The sequence below is a fragment of the Ovis aries genome, chromosome 1 (assembly GCF_016772045.2).
Source record: "Ovis aries strain OAR_USU_Benz2616 breed Rambouillet chromosome 1, ARS-UI_Ramb_v3.0, whole genome shotgun sequence".
Classification (NCBI taxonomy): domain Eukaryota; kingdom Metazoa; phylum Chordata; class Mammalia; order Artiodactyla; family Bovidae; genus Ovis; species Ovis aries.
The window spans coordinates 99,016,522-99,030,378 of NC_056054.1; the positions used below are offsets into that span (position 1 = coordinate 99,016,522).

Genomic DNA, 13,857 nt, shown 5'->3' on the forward strand with positions numbered 1-13,857 from the left:
AAAAATACTTCTGCTATCACTACAGATCAACTGTATCTGGCAGTAGCAGCTAATCTTGAGGCAGAGGGCAGTGATGAGTCTTTACTCATTCTTCATTCGAATATTTGGGTGTCTGGTATGTGCCAAGAACTGGTCTAGGTGTTTGTTTTATTCACTGATATATATATCAAAGATCCAACCATCATGCACCTACCCACCTATGGAACTTACTCTAGGAGAGAAGAGGGAGGAAGAGAATGGAGACAGGCATCTTTTTAGATCCAATTTCTCTCATATTAATCAAAACATTAAAATTATAGTTAAGTCATTGGAGGCATTGGAAAGGACTTGGGACTTCCCAGGTGGTGCTAGTGATAGAGAACCTGCCTGCTTGTACAGGAGACACAGAAGAAGCAGGTTTGATCCCTCGGTTGGGAAGATGCCCTGGAGGAGGAAATGGCAACTCACTCATTTTCTTGACTGGAAGATACCATGGACAGAAGATCCTGGCAGGTTACAGTCCATGGGGTTGCAAAGAGTCGGATGCAACTCAGCAAGCACATAAAGGAGCATGCATGAAGAGGACTTGATGCCTGAATTCCCTTTACAGCAGCTACTGTAGTGACCTTCTGACTTCTGTTTGATTTTTTCCTCCATCTGGGAGCTTCCCACTCTGCAAAGCTTTTTCCTGGTACCTTTGGTTGTCTTTAAGCCAAAAGCTAGCTCCTTATGCCTTCTCTATTTGGTGAAGCTGTGCCCCATAGGACACGTCAAAAATAAGTCTATTTCCCACATGTAATAGCCTTTCAAATTCGTGTGTGTGTGTGTTATTTGTGTTAAATCCATTTATCTGTCAATGGACACTTGGGTTGGTTCCATCTTTTGGCTCTTGTGACTTGATTTGTGGCCTGGCACATGGTCTATTCTGAGGACTATCCCATGTGCACTTGAGAAGAATGTGTATTCCACTGTTGGGTAGAGTGTTCTGTGTATGACTTAGATCTAGCTGGTTTGCATTGTTCAAGTCCTCTAGTTCCTTACTTCTGTCTGGTCGTTCTATCCAGTATTGAGAATGGGCTATTGAAGTCTCCAGCTATCATTGTAGAATTGTATTTCTCTTCAATCTCATCAGCTTTTGCTTCATGTATCTTCCCAGCTCTAACAATGTATAATTGACAGTTACAGCTGCATATGTTTGAGGTGTACACATCATGATTCGCTAGACATATACATTGTGAAATGATTACCACAATCAAGTTAATTAACACAGATCCGTTACCTTACATAGTTACCATTTAGCCTTTTAAATTCTTGACAATGTTTTCCTTTCTTCCCCCAAACCTATGGTTATTCAAACTAAATATTCACATAATGTCTTACAAAACCTATTCCCTGGTTACCTTTCTTGACACTGGCCTAAAGTGAGGTTGCCAGGACTGGGCTCATTGTTGATTTACTCATATAACACTTAAGAACTACCCTTTGCCATAGATACACCTACCTTACAATGAAAGAAACAGGCACAGGGAGGGTTATTTACCCAAAATTACATTACTGGTAATTTCAGGTACAGTCTGATCAACTCAGAACAGTAATACTATCATCTTCAAAAGCCAAGTGTCAATTAATGTAACTTTAAATTGAGGTTTTTGGGTAGGGGCAGCTACTTAGAGTGTCATCAAGTTTTCTGTACTTTTTTCTATAGTCATCAGTTCAGACCTCACCATTTGGTGTTTATACAATTTACTTTTAAGTTAGTTTAGTACTTGAAATATATTCCTGATTAAACTTTAAACTTACTAGTTTTTATTCTTCTATCTTGACTATTCTTCTATCTTGATATTTTAAATACTAGTCTCTAGTAATTATCCATCAACACGTTAAGTCATCTGTATGATTTAAGTATATTAAATATGTTTTCCATGTCTCCATCCACATTTAATAATATGCTAGCTTAGGAACAAACAGCATGCTGTTAGAGTCTGTTCGGGTTGACATTTGGTCCAGTATCAAGTACTCTTAGGTATGGTTGTTCAACTAGCTAAAAACCCATTAATTTTTCTATCATCCAGTTCACTCGTTAGTCTTCTTTACACAAAGGTCTTGAAATATCTATTCAAAATGTGCTGGGAGAGAGTATGGCATAATTAAAACTTGCTTTCAAATACTGACTTCAGTCTTTGCTAAAATGAGTGAGTTTAGCCAATCACTTAGTCTCTCTAAGCTTCAGGATTTTTTAATCTGAAGGAGGCTAATTCTACCACCCATAATATTCCTCCCTCTATATCATTTATATGCCTTTGGATGCTTCTATTGTATATCACATAGAACAAGTTCATCTTGGTTCATTTTTGTGACCAACACCCAACAAGGCAGATGATACTTTAGAAGGCCCCTGAATGTCTGCTAAGCTAGAGTGAACCTCAGTTCTTGTGATCAAAGTGTTATTTAAAAAAAACTTTAAAATATGTAGACAATAGCTATTGTGACTAAGAGATAAAAGGAAATAAGGTTAGTTTGACACAGCTTGGTCTTGGTGAATCTATGTTTCTACTCCCTTGCTAAGGGTTTATAAACTAGTCCCTGTGGACTTCCCTTCTGGCTCAGATGGGAAAGCATCTGCCTATAATGCAGTAGACCCAGGTTCAATCCCTGGGTCAGGAAGATCCCCTGGAGAAGGAAATGGCACCCCACTCCAGTACTCTTGCCTGGAAAATCCCATGGATGGAGGAGACTGGTGGGCTACAGTCCATGGTGTCGCAGAGTCGGGACACTACTGACCAACTTCACTTTCACTTTCTTTAGGCTTTTACATGGGATTGGTAGAACACATTGGTCTACAGATTAAAATCCAGTCATTCCCTATTTGGGAAAGTTAGGACTACATCTGTTTATTTCCAGGCTATTGTTCATAGATTTTTCCTAGGTCACCAAGAGAAATTCTGCAGTTACATTTGCAAATTCTTTCAAAAATCTTATTTCCAAGGACTTAAACCTCATGAACCCATCACATTCTCTTATCTACCAATTTGAGCTTCAGTACAGCCTTAATGATGATTGTTATGCCTCTTCCAGTATGAAGATCAAAGTGGTAACTTAACCAAAGTTTGAGGGTGTGAGTGAATGGACCCAACCTTAATTCATGAATATGTGACCTTGTATTACTTACCAGTTTATATATGTTGTCTGTCTCTTTGTCTACCACCAGCAGAGAGGTCTGATCTCCACCCTTTCTAATCATTTCCACCACAGTGTCATGATCAAGGGACTCCACAGACTTGCCATTGACAGCAACCACCAGGTCATTGTTCTTCAAGCCAGCCTTTTCTGCTGGACTTTTGGAATCTATGTCCTTGATGATTTGACCTACCCACCCCCCAAAAAAAATTTAAATAGAATTACCAGAAAGATCCATAGAAAACAAACTGGGGGATTTCTGCTGGGGCCTAAAGCCTTTATAAAATAGATATAAAAGGCATGCTGAGTACAACTCCTTCCCACTAGGATATCTATACACATCCTATCCACCTCGCTCTTTGGTCAGAACTCATTCTAGGAATAAACCCAGTCATTAATAATGAGAGTCTTAAAGAAAAGAATGTTATTACTAAAAGTGTTTGGGATTCAATCTTGGCAAAACAGCATGCTAAGCAGTAAGGGTCAGCAAAGTCCCAGGAAATCAGTGTGCATACTTGTATGCTTATGTAGAAGCTAAGCCATAAAAAAAGGGGAGGAGAGGATGGGAAGAATGGTGAACAAAACCAAAGAATTCAGACCCCAGGAAACCCAAGCTAGCCTTTTAGTAGCAGTTGGGCAAATTCAGTTGTGAATGGATCTGTGAGTGCGTGCCACACAGATGGGTGTTGAGTCTTCAGGAATTGAACCATCTTCACCAGAAACCTTCAGATCTCTCACCCTTAATTTTTTTTTGACCCTCATACAGTTTTAACAAGCTCCAATTTCACTTTTCCAGCTAGTTGCTTGGCATCTCTTGGTCACCCGTTAGTGGGAGCACCATCCTCCTGTCACTGACAGGTAGCATGATTCTTCCTCAGCATCCACTCCCTGTGTCTAATCAGCCAAGTCCTTCAGTGCTACCTTAATATTTTTACACATCTCTTCTGGAGCCCTAGTTCCTCCACCTGAAATGCAGTTTGTATTCATTCCTGCCTTGAATTCTTCCTAACCTGCTACCTTACCAGCTGCTCTCCCCTCCTTGTTTGCCTTCTCCAGTACAGACCTGCCTTCAGATTCATCTTGATGCACCGTCTGAGCGAGTCACTCCCCAGCATGACAGCGTGAATGTGAGCTTTGGAACTAAACAGACCTAATTTTGATTCTAGCTGTACTAGAACTATTTGACCATATAAAAATTGTTGTATCTTCTTCAAGTCCCCAGTTTCAGCAATTCTTACAAAATTATTAGGAGTAATTGAGATGTGTAAAGCCCGCAAGACAATGTAGGTTTAATTTTTCTTCTCTCTCACACTGTTCAAAAAATAACTCCCCACTAACTCTGAAAATAAGTCTAAACTCCTCAGCATGCACTAACAGTCCATCATATGTCTCTCCGACTGACCTTTCTAACTTGATTTTCTGTGCTACACTTTAAATAGCAATCAAACTGAGCCTGTGTCTTCCTGCTTTATTCACGCAATCCTGTCTTCATGGATTGGACTTATCTGTCCCTACCCCATCAACTTGCCTAAATTCTATTCATACTATAAAGCCAGAGCTCAAGTGCTACCTTTACTTTGAGGCCTCCCAATACCTTTTTCGTGAGGAAAAACTCGCTCCAGCATTGAATTTCCATAGTATCTTACCTGCCCTGTTTTAAGATGTTTCTTACCATCTACCTTCAGTTATGGACATATATGTCTTATCTCCTCTAGTAAATAGGGGTCTTCTTGACTGAAGAATTCTTATCACATTCATTTGATATTCTCAAAGATCCTGAGGATGTTTTTATACCATATGAGTCAAATTAATGTTTCATAAATTAATGTAAATATATATGATGGAAAGAAAATGGTAATTCTGGGTGAATAAGTTTTCATGGCCTGAACCTACATTTTTTTTTTTCGTAATGTATTCAGCTTGTGTAGGAGGACCTTAATTCTTACTGAATTACAGGGAATCAGAAAGACTCCTGGTTCTATTCATGTCCCAGATCCCCACCCACACCCCTGCCTCAGATCTAGTGGGATGTTGGCGCTGTCACACACCAGCTCATGAGAATACTTCTCAACTTCGCGTTCTATGACAGCTGTTGTAGCTTGAAATCAGACATGGTGGGAGTATTTACACCACAACGAAACAACACATACTACAAATTAGGGCTTTTTTTTAACCCCCCAGAGAGCCAATTTACTGGCATGCTACTGCTCAGATCCAAAATTCTGCTTTATAATTCTGCTATGAAAACCTAAGGATACCCTGATGGGGGGCTGGGGGGCCTAATGGAACTCTGGGGAGTCAGACTGGGATGAAGAATTGGGTGGTTACACTGCCAAGTTTTCTGCTCTTCAAGTGCCTTACCTTTCTGTTCTGGGCTTTCCCTCAGGTAGAAACCATAGCCATTGCTTCCCTTCTTCATCTCTACAACACGGGGCTGGCAGGGTAGCAGTTTCAGACTGGCTGTTTCTCTCTTGACTTTTATCTTCTGCTCGCTATGGTGCTTGTCAGTTTCCTTGTCCACAAGCAGGAATGTGATGCGGCTTCCAGACTTCTTCACCTGCAACAACAGTCAGGTGAGGACCAACATCAGTCTCCAAGAAAGATGCTGGGAAATAGGAAAGTTTCTGTGTTGAGGCACACAGTCTATAGATTAAACAGGATATATGGGATGTAAGTCCTGAGCTTAATTAAGCTGTAATACTGTTTTGTACCACCTCACTGGTATTTATTTATCTTCCCTTATATAGTTGTTTTTCCCTTTGTTAAGTATGACGTCACCCACACAGATGCTAACTGAACCCAAGTGAAAGCCAGAATTCAGAAAACCCAGAAAGGTACTTAGGTGAAGACTAGGAAAGGAATTTGGAAAAGAAAGTAAAGGTCTACTTTGAAATACCATTCTACCAAGAAAAGATACAGTTGGTCAATTTTCAAGGTTCCATATGACCCCAAAGAAAAACCTCTGAGTGTTTTCCGTGCATCCTGCTGGGGCATAAGACTTGGGGTATAGCACATCAGATACTCCCCATGTATAACTCGATATTCATCACCCACACTAGTCATCTTCCAGCTTGTATTAAAACACTTTAGTAACATTGATTCAAGATCGAATTTACTACAAGTTTAGAGAGTGATTCCAGTAACTTACACATAAGATCCAGAAGATAATGGTTCTTTAGAACACTTTTCTTCAAGACAACATGAAACTAGCAAAGGCCTCATTCCAAAGCCCTATGTTAACACTGCTTACACCACTAATGAGTCCGTTGGCTCTTAATACGAAGGTTTAGCTTCCCATATCACAGTCTTCCCATCATAAACTACCATTCCTGTCTTCCTGTCACTTCCAGTGAGAGCAGAGTGAACGTTAAAGGCGAGAAAGTGCTCCTTTGGGATATACCTTTTCAACCACCTCCTCGTGGCTGGCATCCTCTACATTCTCTCCATTCACTTCAATCAAGTGGTCATCAACCAGCACTCCAGCTTTCATAGCCACACCTTGAGGTTTTATATCAGTCATGTACACTCCAGTTTTACCTGAAAGAGAGTAGGGGGTAGACAGGTGTCACAGCTCCATTACACTGAAAGTCTAACAGCAAAGGGTTTTCTCCCAATAATATAAAACTAGAACTTTGCATTTTAGGACTAACTCAGATAGACTTTGATACAGAATGACAATTAGAGCTCATAGCACAAACTTGACACAGCCATTACTCAGTTGGTTTTTATTGATTTGAATAGGATTTCTGAGCCCAAATAAGTACAAAGAAGGAATCGCAAGTGGCACTGGCCTCTTGAACCAGAAAGCAGCGAATCGTGCCCACTCAGCATCGCTGTGTCATTCTCCCTTTCCTTTGCATTTGTAGAATTAGACGGCATCTGCTCTGTTCTGGCCTCTTTAAAACTATCACCAACTACCACAGCCCAGTGGACTGAATAAATCTCACTGATGCAGGCTAAAGCACACAGGCACAGGAAGAGAGGAAAGCACAGACACATATGGTCAGGCTGGATTAGCAGGGAGGAGGATTCAGGTGCTTCTTAAAGAAGTGCTGTCAGTGCTGTCGAAATACTAATATTTCAGCCTAGGCAAAGGGTACCTTCATTATGACTATATAAACCATTTGTAAATAATCATTTAAACTCTGCTTTCTCAAATACTTGGCATTTCTCCTGTTACCTTTTTATATGTTTGTCCTGAAGAAAACATTTTCTTCATAAAGCTAATTTAAACCTTTCACCACAGACATTACACAAAGGCCAAACGAATAGTCTGAACTGCAATTTCTTACTTTCTTTCTTTTCTTTTTTTTACCATATTACTGATAATAAACCTCTGAGAAATGCCAAGCTTCCCTTGACCACCTATATCACTGTGTTTTAACAACTGGCAAACTCAAGAGATATCTCATAGCTAGTTTATTTCTCTTGCTAATAGGTTAAATAAGCCTTAGAAACCATGTGTAGTATTGGTCTGCTCTTTCCAAGCCAAGCCTTAGTTGCTCAGTCGTGTCCGACTCTTTGCAACCCCATGGACTGTATATAGCCCACCAGTCTCCTCTGTCCATGGAATTCTCCAGGCAAGAATACTGGAGTGGGTTGCCATTTCCTTCTCCAGAGGATCTTCCTGCCCCAGGGATCAAACATGCATCTCTTACGTCTCCTGCAGTGACAGGGAGATTCTTTACCAATAGAGCCACCTAGGAAGCTCTTTATCACTTAAGCAAATTATGACCCACCACCAGTGCCTTTCTAGTACAGAAAGAACAGGGAAGGAGAAACGTTAGAGGTGGAACCAAAACCCTGACCAGCTATGGTTCCAACCTCAATCCCAGTGAAATCCAAAAAACCACAGGCAACTGTTCATGGGTCAGCCTGCAACTCTGAAATTCTAGGAACAGAATCTAGTACTTTCTGATGGTTGGGGTTTCTCAAATCACTGTACCTCTCAGCTAGAGGTCAGGGAGACATCTCAAAGCATAGCCACAGCTGAGGGTACTACCTTGATGCCACAGGAGGGTGGGGATCTTGGCCGTGCCTGTGGCAACTCTTAACAGCAGCTGATAACATAAATAAATGCTCAAGGATTTTTTGAATAAGTGACCACCTGGACACTCAGAGATGAAAAGAGATATCATTCTAATTCAAAAGTAGCTCATGGAGAACCTCCTTTTTCTTGCCTCTTATTCTCCATTCTCTCCTCCATCTTTACCCCCAGAGAAGCATCAACCCTCTAACCCTCTGGCCTTGAGGACTCAGCTTAACAAGCACAGGCAGATGGGAGCGCCCACAGTGCTGTTGCCCACCATCCTGATCCCTCTTTGCAGAGCTGTACAAAGGAAGGGCCAGGGGAGAGAGGCTGCTGTTGAATCTCCGTAGCAATTGACAGTTCGTCAACAAAGTCATTAACAGATACCAATCTCTCTCTTCCAGAAAGCTGCTTGTCCCTGCCCCACCTTCAAGCTCACCTTGGACAGTTTTCAGAGAGAAGCCATAGCTCCCCCCCTCCTTCACTAGGTAGCAGAGCCGTGGCTGCGTCCACATCTGTGCTCCTCCGTTCATCACAGAGGGTGGCTTCTTATCGTTCAAACTCGACTCCTGACTTTGACCCAACGCTTTCAAGTCTACTTGCTTTTTCACGGCTTTCTCGTAGGAATCCCCATCCAGAACCAGTAAAGTCACTGAATTCCCACTCTTTCTGACCAGATCCACAACCTAAGAGGAAGAAAGAAAAAGATTAACTTTAACCAATAACCCTCTATCAACCAACGGGGTTGTGGGTGAGAGAGCAGTGCTCACCATCTGACTCTGCAGATTCTATCAACTGACCCCTGACATCCAAGTAGTCAGCAGATCATCCCCCAGCCGTCTCCACCTGGGCCCCACCAAGATCCAGGGACAAATTAGGCTGGGTCTTTAGCACCACTGGACTCTATAGAGTGCAGCCCAAGCCCAGCCCAGGGAACTTTTACTAGGACAGGTCTTCTCCCGGGATGAATGCTGCCCCGAAGTACAGCAGGTCCTCCTGAGTCTACGGAGACTGCACAGTACAGTGAAAGGAGCACCCACTTAGAGGCAGATAGAATCGGGGTGAGGTCAGACACTCCCATATGTTCACTGTGTGAACACATTAGCAAGCTAAGGTGTCTGAGCTTCCACTTCCTCGACTGTGAAATGGTACCTCATGGGTTGTGCCAAGGATTTAACAAAATAATGAATATGAAATTGCCTAGTATAGTCCCGCTCACATAGCAAACATGCAATGCACATTAGACCTGACACTATTCAAACCCAGGACTAACTTTTACGGTTCTTGGTTGATCACAGGAGAGTTGATTAGCTGGCAGAGTATAGCTGTACAGGTGTCCTGCCCTACCAGTGGCAGCCACGAGAGCTCCACTGACACCCAGAGCTAAAATAATCAGAGATACAGGGGCTAAAGAGATCCTCGAAGAGCTCCAAATGTCCCACTTACCTGCATATGCTCTTCCTTATCCACGAAGACACCATTAATCCTAAGAACTCTGTCTCCATCCTGGAGACCCGCCTTCTCTGCTGGGCTACCCTTCTCAATCACCCGGACCAGGTGGCCATCAGTGTCCTTCTCAATTCGCAGGAAGAAGCCATAGCTTTTCCCTTCCTGTTTGGTTAGCTTACATTCTCGGGGGTTGAAGGTGGAGGCCATTTCTGTGATGGAAACCAAATGGGTGAATCCTCGAGAAAGAGTCTAACTGGGGTGAGAAATCTGTACTCCATCTCCTACACATCTTTTCTTCTAATCACACCAGCTCCCAGCTGTTCAGGTAGCAACATTTGGAGAACATTTGGAGTAGGGGAGGTCAACTTCCAGGACGTGCTAGTGATTTCCAAATCTATTCCTCCCCAAAGATGACCTGTCACTTGAGTTTCAGACCCATGTATTCAGCTAGGTACTGGACACAGATGCTTCAATTTCAGTAGTTCCAAAACCAAATTCCCTTTTGTCCCATGACCAAAAGAAATTAGTTCCAAATATATTACCTAAAATTTTTAAGAAAATCCAAGTCTACTTTCATTTAGATATCTGAAGAGCTTGCCAAGTTCAAGGCATTGAAGATAAATCTGTGGACAAGACAGATCTATACTTTTCCTCTTGTGTCAGGGAGAACATGTTTTTACAGAAACGTGGGGAATGATCTACTAGGGAAGAACAGAGTGATAAGGGAGAACATAAGAGTCTTGGGAGCAAGGAATGGGGTGAGAAGAATAAAGTACTGCTTCCTAGAGAAATGACTTTTCCAAGACCTGAATTAGTCAGAGTGGTGAGATGGGACAAGATAAGGAAGACCTCAAGCAATTAAAAATCAGAGAAGTCAGACCTTAGAGCTGACATGACGCATTGGAAACAGCAAAGTGGTTTCCAGGACCGTGGAGTTCTAGTCAGAGAGGAGTAAGGATTTCCCCACAGAGAGGGCCCCCACTGCCAGGTCAGGTTTATCCCTCCTGAAGCCCCTTCCTTTTCCACCCATCCTGCTACTTCTTTCACTCCATGTAGGATCGAGGTCCTGGGCCACAGGATGAGGAAAGGGAAAGTGTAAAAGCTTGGAGCCCAGTCATTAAGTGTAACATTCCTGCCAGGCACAGGAAGCTATATTCACTATCCTGTGATAAACTATAAAGGAAAAGAATATGAAAAATATGTATACGTGAATCACTTTGCTGTACAGCAGAAATGAACACAAAGTTTCCTTCCAGGGGTCCCCAACCGCTCCTGGTAGAAGCAGTTTTTTTTCCATAGGAGATTGAGAACAGAGGCCAGAACTGCTGGTGTGTGTAAAGCAGAGGCTAGACTCTGCTGGGCTAACTGCCTGCCGGGCAAACCCTCATGTTCCCCTCCTCACAGCTCCCCACCAGTAGCTCAGAATAAACCATCCATCTCTCCTGGAAGGACAGGAGCCGAAGACTGCACAGGGCATGGGTGGGGGTGGGGGGCGGTGAAGGAGAGACAACAAAGCGCTCCAGGCTCCCTGGAAGCCACGCATGGCGTTTCCAGGTGGCCATCTCTGACCTCCATGCCCACAGAGACACACAGGACACGTCGGGCAGAAAGCCTCCCATGGCCTGACCCCTTGGCTACCTCACTTGGTCTCTGCAGAGTCTGGGAGACAAGCCACCAGGGGCGTGGATGACTAAGCAGCCAAGGAAACAAGAAACAGTGTTTCAAGTAATGTCTTACAAGGGCCCAAACGTAAGGCTGAGCTCACCCCACTGAGGACCAAGGGCAGAAAAAAGTGAAGACACAATCACCAAGGTTGCCACCCACACTTGGGAGAGTGTTAGCTGCTCTACCGTATCAGGACCAGCCACCAGGAAGATACTGCTTTGGGAGGAAAGGGGGGAAGTAGGGAGTTAGGGGAGAAGAGGGCAGCACCAGAGTGGGGCTTCTCACACGCAGGCGTCTGTGTGTGGTTCCTCTCACTCTGACCTTTGGTTTCTCTTTCTGCTGATCATCTATCCCACAAGCATCAATTCCATTTTCCAACTTGAATCCACATCTATGTCCAAACTTACTCCTAGATTCCTATCAGCTCTCAATTTCCTAGGCCTGCAAACTCTTGAAGGAAAAGAAAGAAAATCCCTCTGAAATTTGGAGGTAATTAATAGAGAAACTTCATCCATATCCTACAAAATTCTAAACATGTCCTTATAATTATTCAAAATAAAGACCATTAGATGAGATATTTTCATCAAGAGATGAGGCTGTTTATGACCAACATATGAATGCTCATTTCTAAAGTTGTTTTTTTAAACAATAAGTGCTGGAGAGGGTGCAGAGAAAAGGGAACCCTCTTACAGTGTTGGTGGGAATGCAAACTAGTACAGCCAGTATGGAGAACAGTGTGGAGATTCCTTAAAAAACTGGAAATAGACGCCATACGACCCAGCAGTCCCACTGCTGGGTGTACACACTGAGGAAACCAGAACTGAAAGAGACACATGTGCCCCAGTGTTCATCACAGCACTGTTTACAATAGCCAGGACATGGAAGCAACCTAGATGCAGGAAAATGGATAAGAAAGCTGTGGTACATATACACAATGGAATATTACTCAACTATTAAAAAGAATGCATTTGATTCAGTTCTAATGAGGTGGATGAAACTGGAGCCTATTATACAGAGTGAAATAAGTCAGAAAGAAAAACACCAATACAGTATATTAACACATATATATGGAATTTAGAGAGATGGTAACAATGGCCCTATATGAGAGACAGCAAAAGAGACACAGATGTAAAGAACAGACTTCTGGACTCTGTGGGAGGAGGCGAGGGTGAGATGATTTGAGAGAATGGCATTGAAACATGTGTATTATCATATGTGAAAAAGATCACCAGTCCAGGTTCCATGCATGAGACAGGGTGCTCAGGGCTGGTGCACTGGGATGACCCTGAGGGATGGGATGGGGAGGGAGGTGGGAGGGAAGGTCAGGATGGGGAACACATGTACACCCGTGGCTGATTCATTGAATGTATGTCAAAAACCACCACAATATTGTAAAGTAATTAGCCTCCAATTAAATTAATTTTTTAAAAGTAATAAAATTGTTGTTTAGTCATTAAATCGTGTCCAACTCTTTGCAACCCCCTGGACTGTAGCCCACCAGGCTCCCCTGTCCATGGGATTTCCCAGGCAAGAATACTGGAGTAGGTTGCCTTTTCCTTCTCCAGGGGATCTTCCCAACCCAGGGATCGAACTAGAGTCTCCTGCATTGCAAGCAGATTCTTTACCACTAAGCGACCAGGGAAGCCACACATTTCTAAGGTACCCACCCCTAAAATTCAGCCATCTCACACTCTGCAGTAGCAACCGCAGGATCCTACTCTCTCAAGGATGGAAAGTGAAACCTGCTTGACAGAAGGACAGTCTAGTGTTTGGGGAGAGGAGAAGAGCAAAGCTTTCCCATATCTCAATAGAGACCTGAAAGTCTGAAATAAAAGGGGACACAAATGCGTTTCTGGGCAAAATCTCAAGTTGTTTTGTTTGTTTGTTTGTTTCAAGTTTCAAACAGAGAGTAATTACTCGGATCTGCACTTATGTCTTTGAAGGGTCAGGTGTTCAAGATCAGAGTTTCTTTTCAGCATCTATGGTTGAAGCCCAGAGAATTAGAGCCAGTTCACAATGATAAAAATACTGATAGAAACGCTACCACATTGATGGGGAAACAGCCACTGCTCCAAGCCCCGGGTTACATCCTTTCACTCTGTTTGCCCTCCCCATAATTCAACCACTAAAGGATTAATGCTGGTGCCCACCTCAAACTGATGAAATATTTAACACTTTCAACTGTATCAATGCAGAAAGCCAATCAAAACCTCCAAAGCTTGGACTTACATAGAGCCCTGCCACTATTTGTCTCCTTTGCCATCTTGTAGAGATGGTTCAGCTAGGAGTCAAGAGGACTGGGCTCTGGTACAGGTCCAGCCCTGGTGTGTCCGGTCCACACCCTGGTGTTCCACTGGCCCCTAAGGCAGGGCTGGGATCCGTCACTTTAGCAAGACTGTCACTGCTCCATGATGAGGCTGCCTGGGACTCTGGAACCTGGGGCTGAGCTAGGAAGGACCTTTGTATTCAAGAATGCTGTTTCCTCACATATCATATATTAATGCATATATATGGAATCTAGAAAAACGGTACTAATGAGCCTATATGTAGGGCAGCAA

The 13,857-nt window shown here is 43.0% G+C and overlaps 1 protein-coding gene across 4 annotated transcripts in view; it reads right to left on the minus strand.

The window, feature by feature from the left end:
* Positions 1-13,857, minus strand: part of PDZK1 (PDZ domain containing 1) — a 55,233-nt gene that overhangs the window by 3,847 nt on the left and 37,529 nt on the right. For 3 of the 4 annotated variants that reach the window (XM_012179902.5, XM_012179905.5, XM_004002409.5), the window contains exons 2-6: positions 9,632-9,843; positions 8,625-8,871; positions 6,557-6,693; positions 5,518-5,713; positions 3,149-3,345 (exon numbers count right to left, since the gene is read on the minus strand). In XM_012179902.5, the coding sequence (XP_012035292.2) occupies positions 3,149-3,345; positions 5,518-5,713; positions 6,557-6,693; positions 8,625-8,871; positions 9,632-9,841 (987 nt within the window). In that variant the 5' untranslated portion in view covers positions 9,842-9,843. The remainder of the gene's footprint in view (positions 1-3,148; positions 3,346-5,517; positions 5,714-6,556; positions 6,694-8,624; positions 8,872-9,631; positions 9,844-13,857) is intronic. The other variant, XM_060413672.1, reaches the window with a different exon arrangement.